Genomic DNA, 13,690 nt, shown 5'->3' with positions numbered 1-13,690 from the left:
CACACACACACTGAGACAGACAGGCAGACAACACACACAGGCAGGCAGACAGGCACATGCACACACACACACAAACACACACACACACACACACACAGACACACACTGAGACCGACAGGCAGACAGACAGACACACACTGAGACAGACAGACAGGCAGACAGACACACACACACACACACACACACACACACACACACAGGCAGACAAACACACACACTGAGACAGACAGGTAGACAAACACACACACACACACACACACAGACAGACACACACACACACACACACATACACATGAACACACGCGAACGCTGTTTGTAATATTTACGTACCAGGAGCAGGGCCTCCAGTTGATTTAAGTAAATCTCCTCACTTGCCAGGATACCAGACAGCACAAAATTCCTCATTTCCAGCCTCTTCTCTGGGTCCACTGCACTCTACAAGACAGACCAATCGCAGGTTCATACCAATCGCACATTTGGAAAATTCCTCAGGGATTGGGAACCTCCTGGAAAACCAGCTGTCAAGGTTTGGAATGAAATGGTGCCACAGTCAAATGCTCTGGTAAGAGACTCAACTCTCAAACTCACTTTTTCAGAAACCCCGTCAATGATTTTCTGTTAATTCTGTAAAGGTAATGATTCCCTAATCATTGTCCCAACAGGAACCTACCCAGGAAAATCCCAATCTCATCCCTCAACTCCGAAAACCACATGCCACTCGTAATCCACTATCCAGCAACGGTCCCATTTCCCTCAGCTCGCCCTCCCCTCCCCACACTTCACGCCCATCCATCTAATCCAAATGCCAGGAAACACAATGCCCTGCGGGAATGCCGCCTGTGAGACTCCAATTCATTCTTCAGTGAGTGGAACAGGATAGAAATTAGCCTCATTCAGCAGTGTAATCTCATTCCTCCCCTCACAAACGCAGTCCTTCACACACACAAACAACGCCAGCCCCTCAAACACGCAAACAACGCCAGCCCCTCACAAACGCAAACAACGCCAGCCCCTCACAAACGCAAACAACGCCAGCCCCTCACAAACGCAAACAACCCCAGCCCCTCACAAACGCAAACAACCCCAGCCCCTCACAAACGCAAACAACCCCAGCCCCTCGCAAACGCAAACAACCCCAGCCCCTCGCAAACGCAAACAACCCCAGCCCCTCGCAAACGCAAACAACCCCAGCCCCTCGCAAACACAAACAACTCCAGCCCCTCAAACACGCAAACAACCCCAGCCCCTCACAAACGCAAACAATGCCAGCCCCTCACAAACAACCCCAGCCCCTCACAAACACAAACAACCCCAGCCCCTCACAAACACAAACAACCCCAGCCCCTCGCAAACACAAACAACCCCAGCCCCTCACAAACACAAACAACCCCAGCCCCTCACAAACACAAACAACCCCAGCCCCTCACAAACACAAACAACCCCAGCCCCTCACAAACACAAACAACCCCAGCCCCTCACAAACGCAAACAACCCCATCCCCTCGCAAACGCAAACAACCCCAGCCCCTCGCAAACACAAACAACCCCAGTCCCTCACAAACACAAACAACCCCAGCCCCTCGCAAACAACCCCAGCCCCTCACAAACACAAACAACCCCAGCCCCTCACAAACGCAAACAACCCCAGTCCCTCACAAACGCAAACAACCCCAGTCCCTCACAAACGCAAACAACCCCAGTCCCTCACAAACGCAAACAACCCCAGTCCCTCACAAACGCAAACAACCCCAGCCCCTCACAAAGACAAACAACGCCAGTCCCTCACAAATGCAAACAACCCCAGCCCCTCACAATCACAAACAACCCCAGCCCCTCACAAACAACCCCAGCCCCTCACAAACGCAAACAGCGCCAGTCCCTCATAAATGCAAACAACCCCAGCCCCTCATAAATGCAAACAACCCCAGCCCCTCTCAAACGCAAACAACCCTAGCCCCTCACAAACACAAACAACCCCAGTCCCTCACAAACGCAAACAACCCCAGTCCCTCACAAACGCAAACAACCCCAGTCCCTCACAAACGCAAACAACCCCAGTCCCTCATAAACGCAAACAACCCCAGTCCCTCATAAACGCAAACAACCCCAGCCCCTCTCAAACGCAAACAACTCCAGCCCCTCTCAAACGCAAACAACCCCAGCCCCTTTCAAACGCAAACAACCCCAGCCCCCCTCAAACGCAAACAACCCCAGCCCCTCTCAAACGCAAACAACCCCAGCCCCTCTCAAATGCAAACAACCCCAGCCCCTCTCAAACGCAAACAACCCAGCCCCTCTCAAACGCAAACAACCCCAGTCCCTCACAAACGCAAACAACGCAGCCCCTCTCAAACGCAAACAACCCCAGCCCCTCTCAAACACAAACAACCCCAGCCCCTCTCAAACGCAAACAACCCCAGCCCCTCTCAAACGCAAACAACCCCAGTGCCTCTCAAATGCAAACAACCCCAGCCCCTCTCAAACGCAAATAACCCCAGCCCCTCTCAAACGCAAACAACCCCAGCCCCTCTCAAACACTAACAATACCAAGCCTTACAACCACAAACCCCTCCCATTTCCATTAACAGAAAGGTCCCTCACCTTTCGTAACTCAAGACTGGAAGGTCCAGACACCAGAACCCCAGCTCCATCCCATTCAAACTCACTCAGGGAAATGGCATCTTCATCCAGGAGTACTTTATCCAGGAGACCTATAACTTCCTCCTCATCTTCCATCATTGGGATCATGTTCAGTGTCCAATGGCAGCAATGTCTGTTCCAGACAGGTATCTCCTAGTGTCTGCACTGGCCTGGCACCAGCGGGCTGCCAGCCAATAGCCAGTTCCTCCACCACCCAATCACATGCAGCATTTCACTGTCTCTCGACCCCAGAGCCTGGGCACCCACAATTCTGGCCCCTCCCCCACTGCCCCCCTCCAGTCACCCGTCAGGAATGGTGAGCTGAGGCCATCCAGCCAGTGCCACTCCCCAGCAACACACCTTATCTCTGAAACTGGTTAATGATTTTTTAAGGGAAGAAAAAAGACAGCCGCAGTCTGAATTTGCTGCATGACGATACTTCCTGATTTTAACTGTTCCTTATTTTTGCTGAGTTTTCACTTTGAACTCAGTGACCATTGCTGGGCTAAGCAGTAGAAATCCCCTGAAAAATTGGCAGCAATGCCAGCCACACAGTGTCTGATCACAGGGCAGCAGTGGGCAGACCCTGAACCAACCCGTTCCCCACCCCCTCCTCTGTGCTCACGGCAGAATGATGCCCTTCTACAACCAGTCAGCAACACCGAGCGACTAGTGGCTGCCGAATCCACCACGACAATTCCTGTCAGATCTTCCGTCTCTGAGCAAGGTTCTAACACGCCCCCCTAACACCTCAGCTATATATAACTGCAGCTCCCAAACTGCACCAATCACACTCTCTGCCAGCATATGGCACTCAATCCAAATGCTGCTCCACTCCTCTCCTGCTGAAAACGGATAAGGTGCAAACTAAACAAAGGGCTGGAGTCAGGCTCTGAACCCACTGGCTTCTCAATCATGAGTAAACTTTTTCTTTAACCCTATAAGTACAGGAGAGAAATGGCGCTCACACCCCTAGAGTCTGTGCTGGCCTACAGAGCAGAAAGGCCCCAGGCTCAAACCCTGGGCCTAAACTGGGTTAGTCAGGGAGAGACAGGTGGAACTGCAGAGCCTGACGATTAGCCAGCAAAATCAGGGCAGGAGGCAGAAAAGCTGATGCACCCCTAAGGAGAATAGCTCAAAACACACTCACTGTCGAACTCCACAATTGAGGCTGTAGTTTGAGGATAATATTGAGGGAGCTTTACTCTGTATCTAGCTCCGTGCTGTACCTGTCCTGGGAGTGTTTGATGGGGACAGTGTAGAGGGAGCTTTACTCTGTATCTAACCCCGTGCTGTACCTGTCCTGGGAGTGTTTGATGGGGACAGTGTAGAGGGAGCTTTACACTGTATCTAACCCCGTGCTGTACCTGTCCTGGGAGTGTTTGATGGGGACAGTGTAGAGGAAGCTTTACTCTGTATCTAACCCCGTGCTGTACCTGTCCTGGGAATGTTTGATGGTGACAGTGTAGAGGGAGCTTTACTCTGTATCTAACCCCGTGCTAAACCTGTCCTGGGAGTGTTTGATGGGGACAGTGTAGAGGGAGCTTTACTCTGTATGTAACCCTGTGCTGTACCTGTCCTGGGAGTGTTTGATGGGGACAGTGTAGAGGGAGCTTTACTCTGTATCTAACCTCATGCTGTACCTGTCCTGGGAGTGTTTGATGGTGACAGTGTAGAGGGAGCTTTACTCTGTATCTAACCCCGTGCTGTACCTGTCCTGGGAATGTTTGATGGTGACAGTGTAGAGGGAGCTTTACTCTGTATCTAACCCCGTGCTGTACCTGTCCTGGGAGTGTTTGATGGTGACAGTGTAGAGGGAGCTTTACTCTGTATCTAACCCCGTGCTAAACCTGTCCTGGGAGTGTTTGATGGGGACAGTGTAGAGGGAGCTTTACTCTGTATGTAACCCTGTGCTGTACCTGTCCTGGGAGTGTTTGATGGGGACAGTGTAGAGGGAGCTTTACTCTGTATCTAACCCTGTGCTGTAGCTGTCCTGGGAGTGTTTGATGGGGACGGTGTAGAGGGAGCTTTACTCTGTATCTAACCTCATGCTGTACCTGTCCTGGGAGTGTTTGATGGGGACAGTGTAGAGGGAGCTTTACTCTGTATCTAACCCCATGCTGTACCTGTCCTGGGAATGTTTGATGGGGACAGTGTAGAGGGAGCTTTACTCTGTATCTAACCTCATGCTGTACCTGTCCTGGGAGTGTTTGATGGGGACAGTGTAGAGGGAGCTTTACTCTGTATCTAGCTCCGTGCTGTACCTGTCCTGGGAGTGTTTGATGGGGACAGTGTAGAGGGAGATTTACTCTGTATCTAACCCCAATCTGTACCTGTCCTGGGAGTGTTTGATGGGGACAGTGTAGAGGGAGCTTTACTCTGTATCTAACCCCGTGCTGTACCTGTCTTGGGAGTGTTTGATGGGGACAGTGTAGAGGGAGCTTTACTCTGTATCTAACCCCGTGCTGTACCTGTCCTGGGAATGTTTGATGGGGACAGTGTAGAGGGAGCTTTACTCTGTATCTAACCCCGTGCTGTACCTGTCCTGGGAATGTTTGATGGGGACAGTGTAGAGGGAGCTTTACTCTGTATCTAACCCCATGCTGTTCCTGTTCTGGGAGTGTTTGGTGGGACTCCCATTTTAAACTTACTCACTACTTCGCTGACTAATTCTCCAGGGAAATTTAAAATTCTCATCCTTGTTTTCATACCTTCCATTTTCTGACCTCATCGAGCTCTCCATCCAATTCTGAGCACCACATACTCGGAAGACATCAAGGCATCAGAGAAGGTGCTGTAGAATTTTACTAGAATGATATTGGGGCTGAAGAACTTCAATTATATGGAGAAGCAGCAGATCTGGGATTATTCCACTTCTGGAGAGGCAGGGGGACAATGTTCAGAATCACAGAATTGTTACAGTTCAGAATGGCCCATTCTGTCTGCACCAGCTCTGCGAATGAGCACTATGACTTCATGCCATTGCTCTGCCTTTTCCCCGTACCCCTGCACATTGTTTCTATTTAAATAATCATCTAATGCCCTCGAGTGCCTTGATTGAATCTGCCTCCACCACACTTCCAGGCAGTGTGTTCCAGACCCGAACCACTTGTTGTGTGAAAAAGTTTTCTCTCACATCGCACTTGCCCCTATTGTAAATCACTTTAAATCTGTGGCCTCTCATTCTTGACTCTTTTATGAGCGGGACCAGCTTCTCCCTATCTACTCTGTCCAGCCCCCTTATGATTTTGAACATTTCTATCAAATCTCCTCTTAGCCTTCTTCTCTCTAGGGAGAACAGTCCCAACTTCTCCAATCTATCCTCGTAGCTGAAGTATCTCATCCCTGGAACCATTCTTGTAAACCTCTTCTGTGCTCTCTCCAATGTGTTCACATCCTCCCTATAAATATGGTTCCCAGAACTGTACACAATACTCCAGCTGAGATCTAACAAGTGTCTTAAATAAATTCAGCATAACCTCCTTGCTCTTGTACTCTAAGACCCCTTAATAAAGCCCAGGATACTATATGCTTTATTAACTGCTCTCTCCAGCTATCCTGCCACCTTCAATGATCTATGCACATGTACACCCAGGTCTTACTGCTCCTGCACCCCCTTCAAAATTTCACCCCTTATTTTATATTGTCTGACACTGTTCTTTCTACCCAAAATGCATCACCTCACACTTCTCCACATCAATTTCATCTGCCACCAATCTGCCCACTCCATCAACTTGTCTACGTCCACTTGAATTTCCACAATTCTCTCAAGTTTCGTATCATCCGCAAACTTTGAAATTGTCCGCTGCACACCAAGATCTAGATCATTAATATATCTCAGGAAAAGCAAGGGTCCCAATACCGACCCCTGGGGAAATGCACTACAAACCTTCCTCCAACCCAAAAAATACCCATTGACCATTACCCTCTGGTTCCTGTCACTCAGCCAATTTTGTATCCATGTTGCTACTGTCCCTTTTATTCCGTGAGCAATAACTTTTCTCACAAGCCTGTTGTGTGGCTCTGTTAAATGTGTTGAAAATGTTAAAGGGCTTTGCCAGTGAAAATAAGGAGAATTCTCTGCGCTATAATAGAGGGGCAATAATCAGAGGAAACAGATTTCAGATAACTGGCAAAGGAACCACAGGCGACATGAAGGAAAAAACCTTCTACACAGCGAGCTGTCGTGACATGGAAGGTGCTGCCTGAAAGGGCGGTGGAAGCGGGTCCAATTGGAACTTTCAAAAGGGAATTGGAGAAATACTTGAAGATAACAGTGTGCAGGACAATGAGGAGCAACTGGCTTGCTCTTTCAAAAATCCGACACAGACACGACAGGGTGAATGGCCTCCTGTTGTGCACCATTCTACCCAACATCACCAACTCAATGTTGACGGCAGCAAATCAGTGAGCTGCCCCTAGGGGGCACTGCCTCCTGAGGCAATGCGAGGCTGGAAATCCAAGATAAAAATGATCTCACTCGTGACGCACTTTCAGATTCAGGAAAACAGGCTTTTCAACAGTTTCAAATGGAATGCGGAGGTGTTGCAGAGGAGAAGGGAGGAGACAAAATGGATGTCAATCACAGCTCCAAAGAGCATGATGGGTAAAAAACACACACAACATCCCTGGGCAGGAGAGTATGAGGTAAAAAGCCCCAGTGTTATACAGTGACAGACCTGTACCCCAGTGTTATACAGTGACAGACCTGTACCCCAATGTTATACAGTGACAGACCTGTCCACACCAGTACTGTACCCCAGAATTATACAGTGACAGACCTGTCCCAACCAGTACTGTACCCCAGTGTTATACAGTGACACACCTGTCCCCACCAGTACTATACCCCAGTGTTATACAGTGACAGACCTGTCCCCACCAATACTGTACCCCAGTGTTATACAGTGACACACCTGTCCCCACCAATACTGTACCCCAGTGTTATACAGTGACAGACCTGTCCACACCAGTACTGTACCCCAGTGTTATGCAGTGACAGACCTGTCCACACCAGCACTGTACCCCAGTGTTATACAGTGACAGACCTGTCCCCACCAGTACTGTACCCCAGAATTACACAGTGACAGACCTGTCCCCACCAGTACTGTACCCCAGTGTTATACAGTGACACACCTGTCCCCACCAATTCTGTACCCCAGTGTTATACAGTGACACACCTGTCTCCACCAGTACTGTACCCCAGTGTTACACAGTGACAGACCTGTCCACACCAGTACTGTACCCCAGTGTTATACAGTGACAGACCTGTCCCCACCAGTGCTGTACCCCAGTGTTATACAGTGACAGACCAGTCCCCACCAATAATGTACCCCAGTGTTATACAGTAACAGACCTGTCCGCACCAGTACCATACCCCAGTGTTATACAGTGACAGACCTGTCCCCACCAATAATGTACCCCAGTGTTATACAGTAACAGACCTGTCCCCACCAGTACTGTACCCCAGTGTTATATAATAACAGACCTGTCCCCACCAGTACTGTACCCCAGTGTTACACAGTGACAGACCTGTCCCCACCAGTACTGTACCCCAGTGTTACAGAGTAACAGACCAGTCCCCACCAGTGCTGTACCCCAGTGTTATACAGTGACAGACCAGTCCCCACCAGTACTGTACCCCAGTGTTATACAGTGACAGACCGGTCCCCACCAGTACCATACCCCAGTGTTATACAGTGACAGACCAGTCCCCACCAGTACTGTACCCCAGTGTTATACAGTGACAGACCAGTCCCCACCAGTACTGTACCCCAGTGTTATACAGTGACAGACCAGTCCCCACCAGTACTGTACCCCAGTGTTATACAGCGACAGACCTGTCCCCACCAGTACTGTACCCCAGTGTTATACAGTAACAGACCTGTCCCCATCAGTACTGTACCCCAGTGTTATACAGTGACAGACCTGTCCCCACCAATACTGTACCCCAGTGTTATGCAGTGACAGACCTGTCCATACCAGTACTGTACCCCAGAATTATACAGTGACAGACCTGTCCCCACCAGTACTGTACCCCAGTGTTATACAGTAACAGACCTGTCCCCACCAGTACCATACCCCAGTGTTATACAGTGACAAACCTGTCCCCACCAGTACTGTACCCCAGTGTTATATAATGACAGACCTGTCCCCACCAGTACTGTACCCCAGTGTTACAGAGTAACAGACCTGTCCCCACCAGTGCTGTACCCCAGTGTTATACAGTGACAGACCTGTCCCCACCATCGTACCCTAGTATTATACAGTGACAGACCTGTCTCCACAACTGTACCCCAGTGTTATACAGTGACAGATCTGTTCCCACCAGTACTGTACCCCAATGTTATACAGTGACAGACCTGTCCCCACCAGTGCTGTACCCCAGTGTTATACAGTGACAGACCTGTCCCCACCAGTACTGTACCCCAGTCTTATACAGTGACAGACCTATCCCCACCAGTACTGTACCAGTGTTATTCAGTGACAGACCTGTCCCCACCAGTACGGTACCCCAGTGTTATACAGTGACAGACCTGTCCCCACTACTGTAACCCAGTGTTATACAGTGACAGACCAGTCCCCACCAGTACTGTACCCCAGTGTTATACAGTGACAGACCTGTCCCCACCAGTACTGTACACCAGTGTTATACAGTAACACACCTGTCCCCACCAGTACTGTACCCGTGTTATACAGTGACAGATGAGTCCCCACCAGTACTGTACCCCAGTGTTATACAGTGACAGACGAGTCCCCACCAGTACTGTACCCCAGTGTTATACAGTGACAGACCTGTCCCCACCAGTACTGTACCCCAGTGTTATACAGTGACAGACCTGTCCCCACCAGTACTATACACCAGTGTAATACAGTGACAGACCTGTCCCCACCATCGTACCCTCGTATTATGCAGTGACAGACCTGTCTCCACAACTGTACCCCAGTGTTATACAGTGACAGATCTGTTCCCACCAGTACTGTACCCCAATGTTATACAGTGACAGACCTGTCCCCACCAGTGCTGTACCCCAGTGTTATACAGTGACAGACCTGTCCCCACCAGTACTGTACCCCAGTCTTATACAGTGACAGACCTATCCCCACCAGTACTGTACCAGTGTTATTCAGTGACAGACCTGTCCCCACCAGTACTGTACCCCAGTGTTATACAGTGACAGACCTGTCCCCACTACTGTAACCCAGTGTTATACAGTGACAGACCAGTCCCCACCAGTACTGTACCCCAGTGTTATACAGTGACAGACCTGTCCCCACCAGTACTGTACACCAGTGTTATACAGTGACAGACGAGTCCCCAGCATTACTGTACCCCAGTGTTATACAGTGACAGACGAGTCCCCACCAGTACTATACCCCAGTGTTATACAGTGACAGACCAGTCCCCACCAATACTGTACCCCAGTGTTATACAGTGACAGGCCAGTCCCCACCAGTACTGTACTCCAGTGTTATACAGTAACACACCTGTCCCCACCAGTACTGTACCCCAGTGTTATACAGTGACAGACGAGTCCCCACCAGTACTGTATCCCAGTGTTATACAGTGACAGACGAGTCCCCACCAGTACTGTACCCCAGTGTTATACAGTGACAGACAAGTTCCCACCGGTACTCTATCCCAGTGTTATACAGTGACAGACCAGTCCCCACCAGTACTGTACCCCAGTGTTATACAGTGACAGACCAGTCCCCACCAGTACTGTACCCCAGTGTTATACAGTGACAGAACAGTCCCCACCAGTACTGTACCCCAGTGTTATGCAGTGACAGACCTGTCCATACCAGTACTGTACCCCAGAATTATACAGTGACAGACTAGTCCCCACCAGTACTATACCCCAGTGTTATACAGTGACAGACCTGTCCCCACCAATACTGTACCCCAGTGTTATACAGTGACACACCTGTCCCCACCAATACTGTACCCCAGTGTTATACAGTGACAGACCTGTCCACCCCAGTACTGTACCCCAGTTTTATGCAGTGACACACCTGTCCCCACCAATACTGTACCCCAGTGTTATACAGTGACACACCTGTCTCCACCAGTACTGTACCCCAGTGTTATACAGTGACAGACCTGTCCCCACCAGTGCTGTACCCCAGTATTATACAGTGACAGACCTGTCCCCACCAATAATGTACCCCAGTGTTATACAGTAACAGACCTGTCCCCACCAGTACCATACCCCAGTGTTATAGTGACAAACCTGTCCCCACCAGTACTGTACCCCAGTGTTATATAATGACAGACCTGTCCCCACCAGTACTGTACACCAGTGTTACACAGTGACAGACCTGTCCCCACCAGTACTGTGCCCCAGTGTTATACAGTGACAGACCTGTCCCCACCAGTGCTGTACCCGTGTTATACAGTGACAGACCTGTCCCCACCAGTACTGTACCCCAGTGTTATACAGTGACAGACGAGTCCCCACCAGTACTGTATCCCAGTGTTATACAGTGACAGACGAGTCCCCACCAGTACTGTACCCCAGTGTTATACAGTGACAGACAAGTTCCCACCGGTACTCTATCCCAGTGTTATACAGTGACAGACCAGTCCCCACCAGTACTGTACCCCAGTGTTATACAGTGACAGACCAGTCCCCACCAGTACTGTACCCCAGTGTTATACAGTGACAGAACAGTCCCCACCAGTACTGTACCCCAGTGTTATGCAGTGACAGACCTGTCCACACCAGTACTGTACCCCAGAATTATACAGTGACAGACTAGTCCCCACCAGTACTATACCCCAGTGTTATACAGTGACAGACCTGTCCCCACCAATACTGTACCCCAGTGTTATACAGTGACACACCTGTCCCCACCAATACTGTACCCCAGTGTTATACAGTGACAGACCTGTCCACCCCAGTACTGTACCCCAGTTTTATGCAGTGACACACCTGTCCCCACCAATACTGTACCCCAGTGTTATACAGTGACACACCTGTCTCCACCAGTACTGTACCCCAGTGTTATACAGTGACAGACCTGTCCCCACCAGTGCTGTACCCCAGTATTATACAGTGACAGACCTGTCCCCACCAATAATGTACCCCAGTGTTATACAGTAACAGACCTGTCCCCACCAGTACCATACCCCAGTGTTATAGTGACAAACCTGTCCCCACCAGTACTGTACCCCAGTGTTATATAATGACAGACCTGTCCCCACCAGTACTGTACACCAGTGTTACACAGTGACAGACCTGTCCCCACCAGTACTGTGCCCCAGTGTTATACAGTGACAGACCTGTCCCCACCAGTGCTGTACCCGTGTTATACAGTGACAGACCTGTCCCCACCAGTACTGTACCCCAGTGTTATACAGTGACAGACCTGTCCCCACCAGTACTATACACCAGTGTAATACAGTGACAGACCTGTCCCCACCATCGTACCCTAGTATTATGCAGTGACAGACCTGTCTCCACAACTGTACCCCAGTGTTATACAGTGACAGATCTGTTCCCACCAGTACTGTACCCCAATTTTATACAGTGACAGACCTGTCCCCACCAGTGCTGTACCCCAGTGTTATACAGTGACAGACCTGTCCCCACCAGTACTGTACCCCAGTCTTATACAGTGACAGACCTATCCCCACCAGTACTGTACCAGTGTTATTCAGTGACAGACCTGTCCCCACCAGTACTGTACCCCAGAGTTATACAGTGACAGACCTGTCCCCACTACTGTACCCCAGTGTTTTACAGTGACGGACCAGTCCCCACCAGTACTGTACCCCAGTGTTATACAGTGACAGACCAGTCCCCACCAGTACTGTACCCCAGTGTTATACAGTGACAGAACTGTCCCCACCAGTACTGTACACCAGTGTTATACAGTAACACACCTGTCCCCACCAGTACTGTACCCGTGTTATACAGTGACAGATGAGTCCCCACCAGTACTGTACCCCAGTGTTATACAGTGACAGACGAGTCCCCACCAGTACTGTACCCCAGTGTTATACAGTGCCAGACCTGTCCACACCAGTACTGTACCCCAGTGTTATACAGTGACAGATCTGTCCCCAGCAGTACTGTACCCCGGTGTCATACAGTGACAAACGAGTCCCCACCATTACTGTACCCCAGTGTTATACAGTGACAGACGAGTCCCCACCAGTACTGTACCCCAGTGTTATACAGTGACAGACGAGTCCCCAGCATTACTGTACCCCAGTGTTATACAGTGACAGACGAGTCCCCACCAGTACTGTACCCCAGTGTTATACAGTGACAGACGAGTCTCCACCAGTTCTGTACCCCAGTGTTATATAGTGACAGACCTATCCCCACCAGTACTGTACCAGTGTTATTCAGTGACAGACCTGTCCCCACCAGTACTGTACCCCAGTGTTATACAGTGACAGACCAGTCCCCACCAGTACTGTACCCCAGTGTTATACAGTGACAGACCCGGCCCCACCAGTACTGTACCCCAGTGTTATACAGTGACAGACCAGTCCCCACCAGTACTGTACCCCAGTGTTATACAGTGACAGACCCGGCCCCACCAGTACTGTACCCCAGTGTTATACAGTGACAGACCTGTCCCCATCAGTACCGTACCCCAGTGTTATACAGTGACACACCAGTCCCCACCAGTACTGTAGCACAGTGTTATACAGTGACAGACAAGTTCCCACCAGTACTGTACCCCAGTGTTATACAGTGACAGACCAGTCCCCACCAGTACTGTACCCCAGTGTTATACAGAGACAGAGCTGTCCCCACCAGTACTGTACCCCAGTGTTATACAGTGACAGACCTGTCCCCACCAGTACTGTATCCCAGTGTTGCAGAGTAATCCTACCATAGCCGCCATGCCATCTGGCGTTGATGATAGTGCATCACTGGTTTCATGGGTCCTGGCACTCAGCTGTGGTGACATCGTGGGAGACTCATCGATAAATGGCATCGTTTCAGAAGCTTCTTCTGTGGCTCTTGGTTCATCCGCAGTGTCCCCATCATAACCGTCCGTGTAATTAAAATCTGGCAAAGGAGAGAGAGAGA

At 50.1% G+C, this 13,690-nt stretch overlaps 1 protein-coding gene across 3 annotated transcripts in view; it reads right to left on the bottom strand.

Annotated features, from left to right (window-relative positions):
- abr (ABR activator of RhoGEF and GTPase) overlaps positions 1-13,690 on the bottom strand; it is a 215,987-nt gene that overhangs the window by 77,799 nt on the left and 124,498 nt on the right. For 2 of the 3 annotated variants that reach the window (XM_041197333.1, XM_041197334.1), the window contains exons 2-3: positions 13,491-13,669; positions 331-435 (exon numbers count right to left, since the gene is read on the bottom strand). In XM_041197333.1, the coding sequence (XP_041053267.1) occupies positions 331-435; positions 13,491-13,669 (284 nt within the window). Of the gene's footprint in view, positions 1-330; positions 436-2,600; positions 2,913-13,490; positions 13,670-13,690 lie in introns of those variants that run through there. The other variant, XM_041197335.1, reaches the window with a different exon arrangement.

The sequence above is a fragment of the Carcharodon carcharias genome, chromosome 10, assembly GCF_017639515.1.
Source record: "Carcharodon carcharias isolate sCarCar2 chromosome 10, sCarCar2.pri, whole genome shotgun sequence".
Lineage (NCBI taxonomy): Eukaryota > Metazoa > Chordata > Chondrichthyes > Lamniformes > Lamnidae > Carcharodon > Carcharodon carcharias.
The sequence above is the reverse complement of the archived record's forward strand: the minus strand, read 5'-3'. Positions and strand labels throughout refer to the sequence as shown.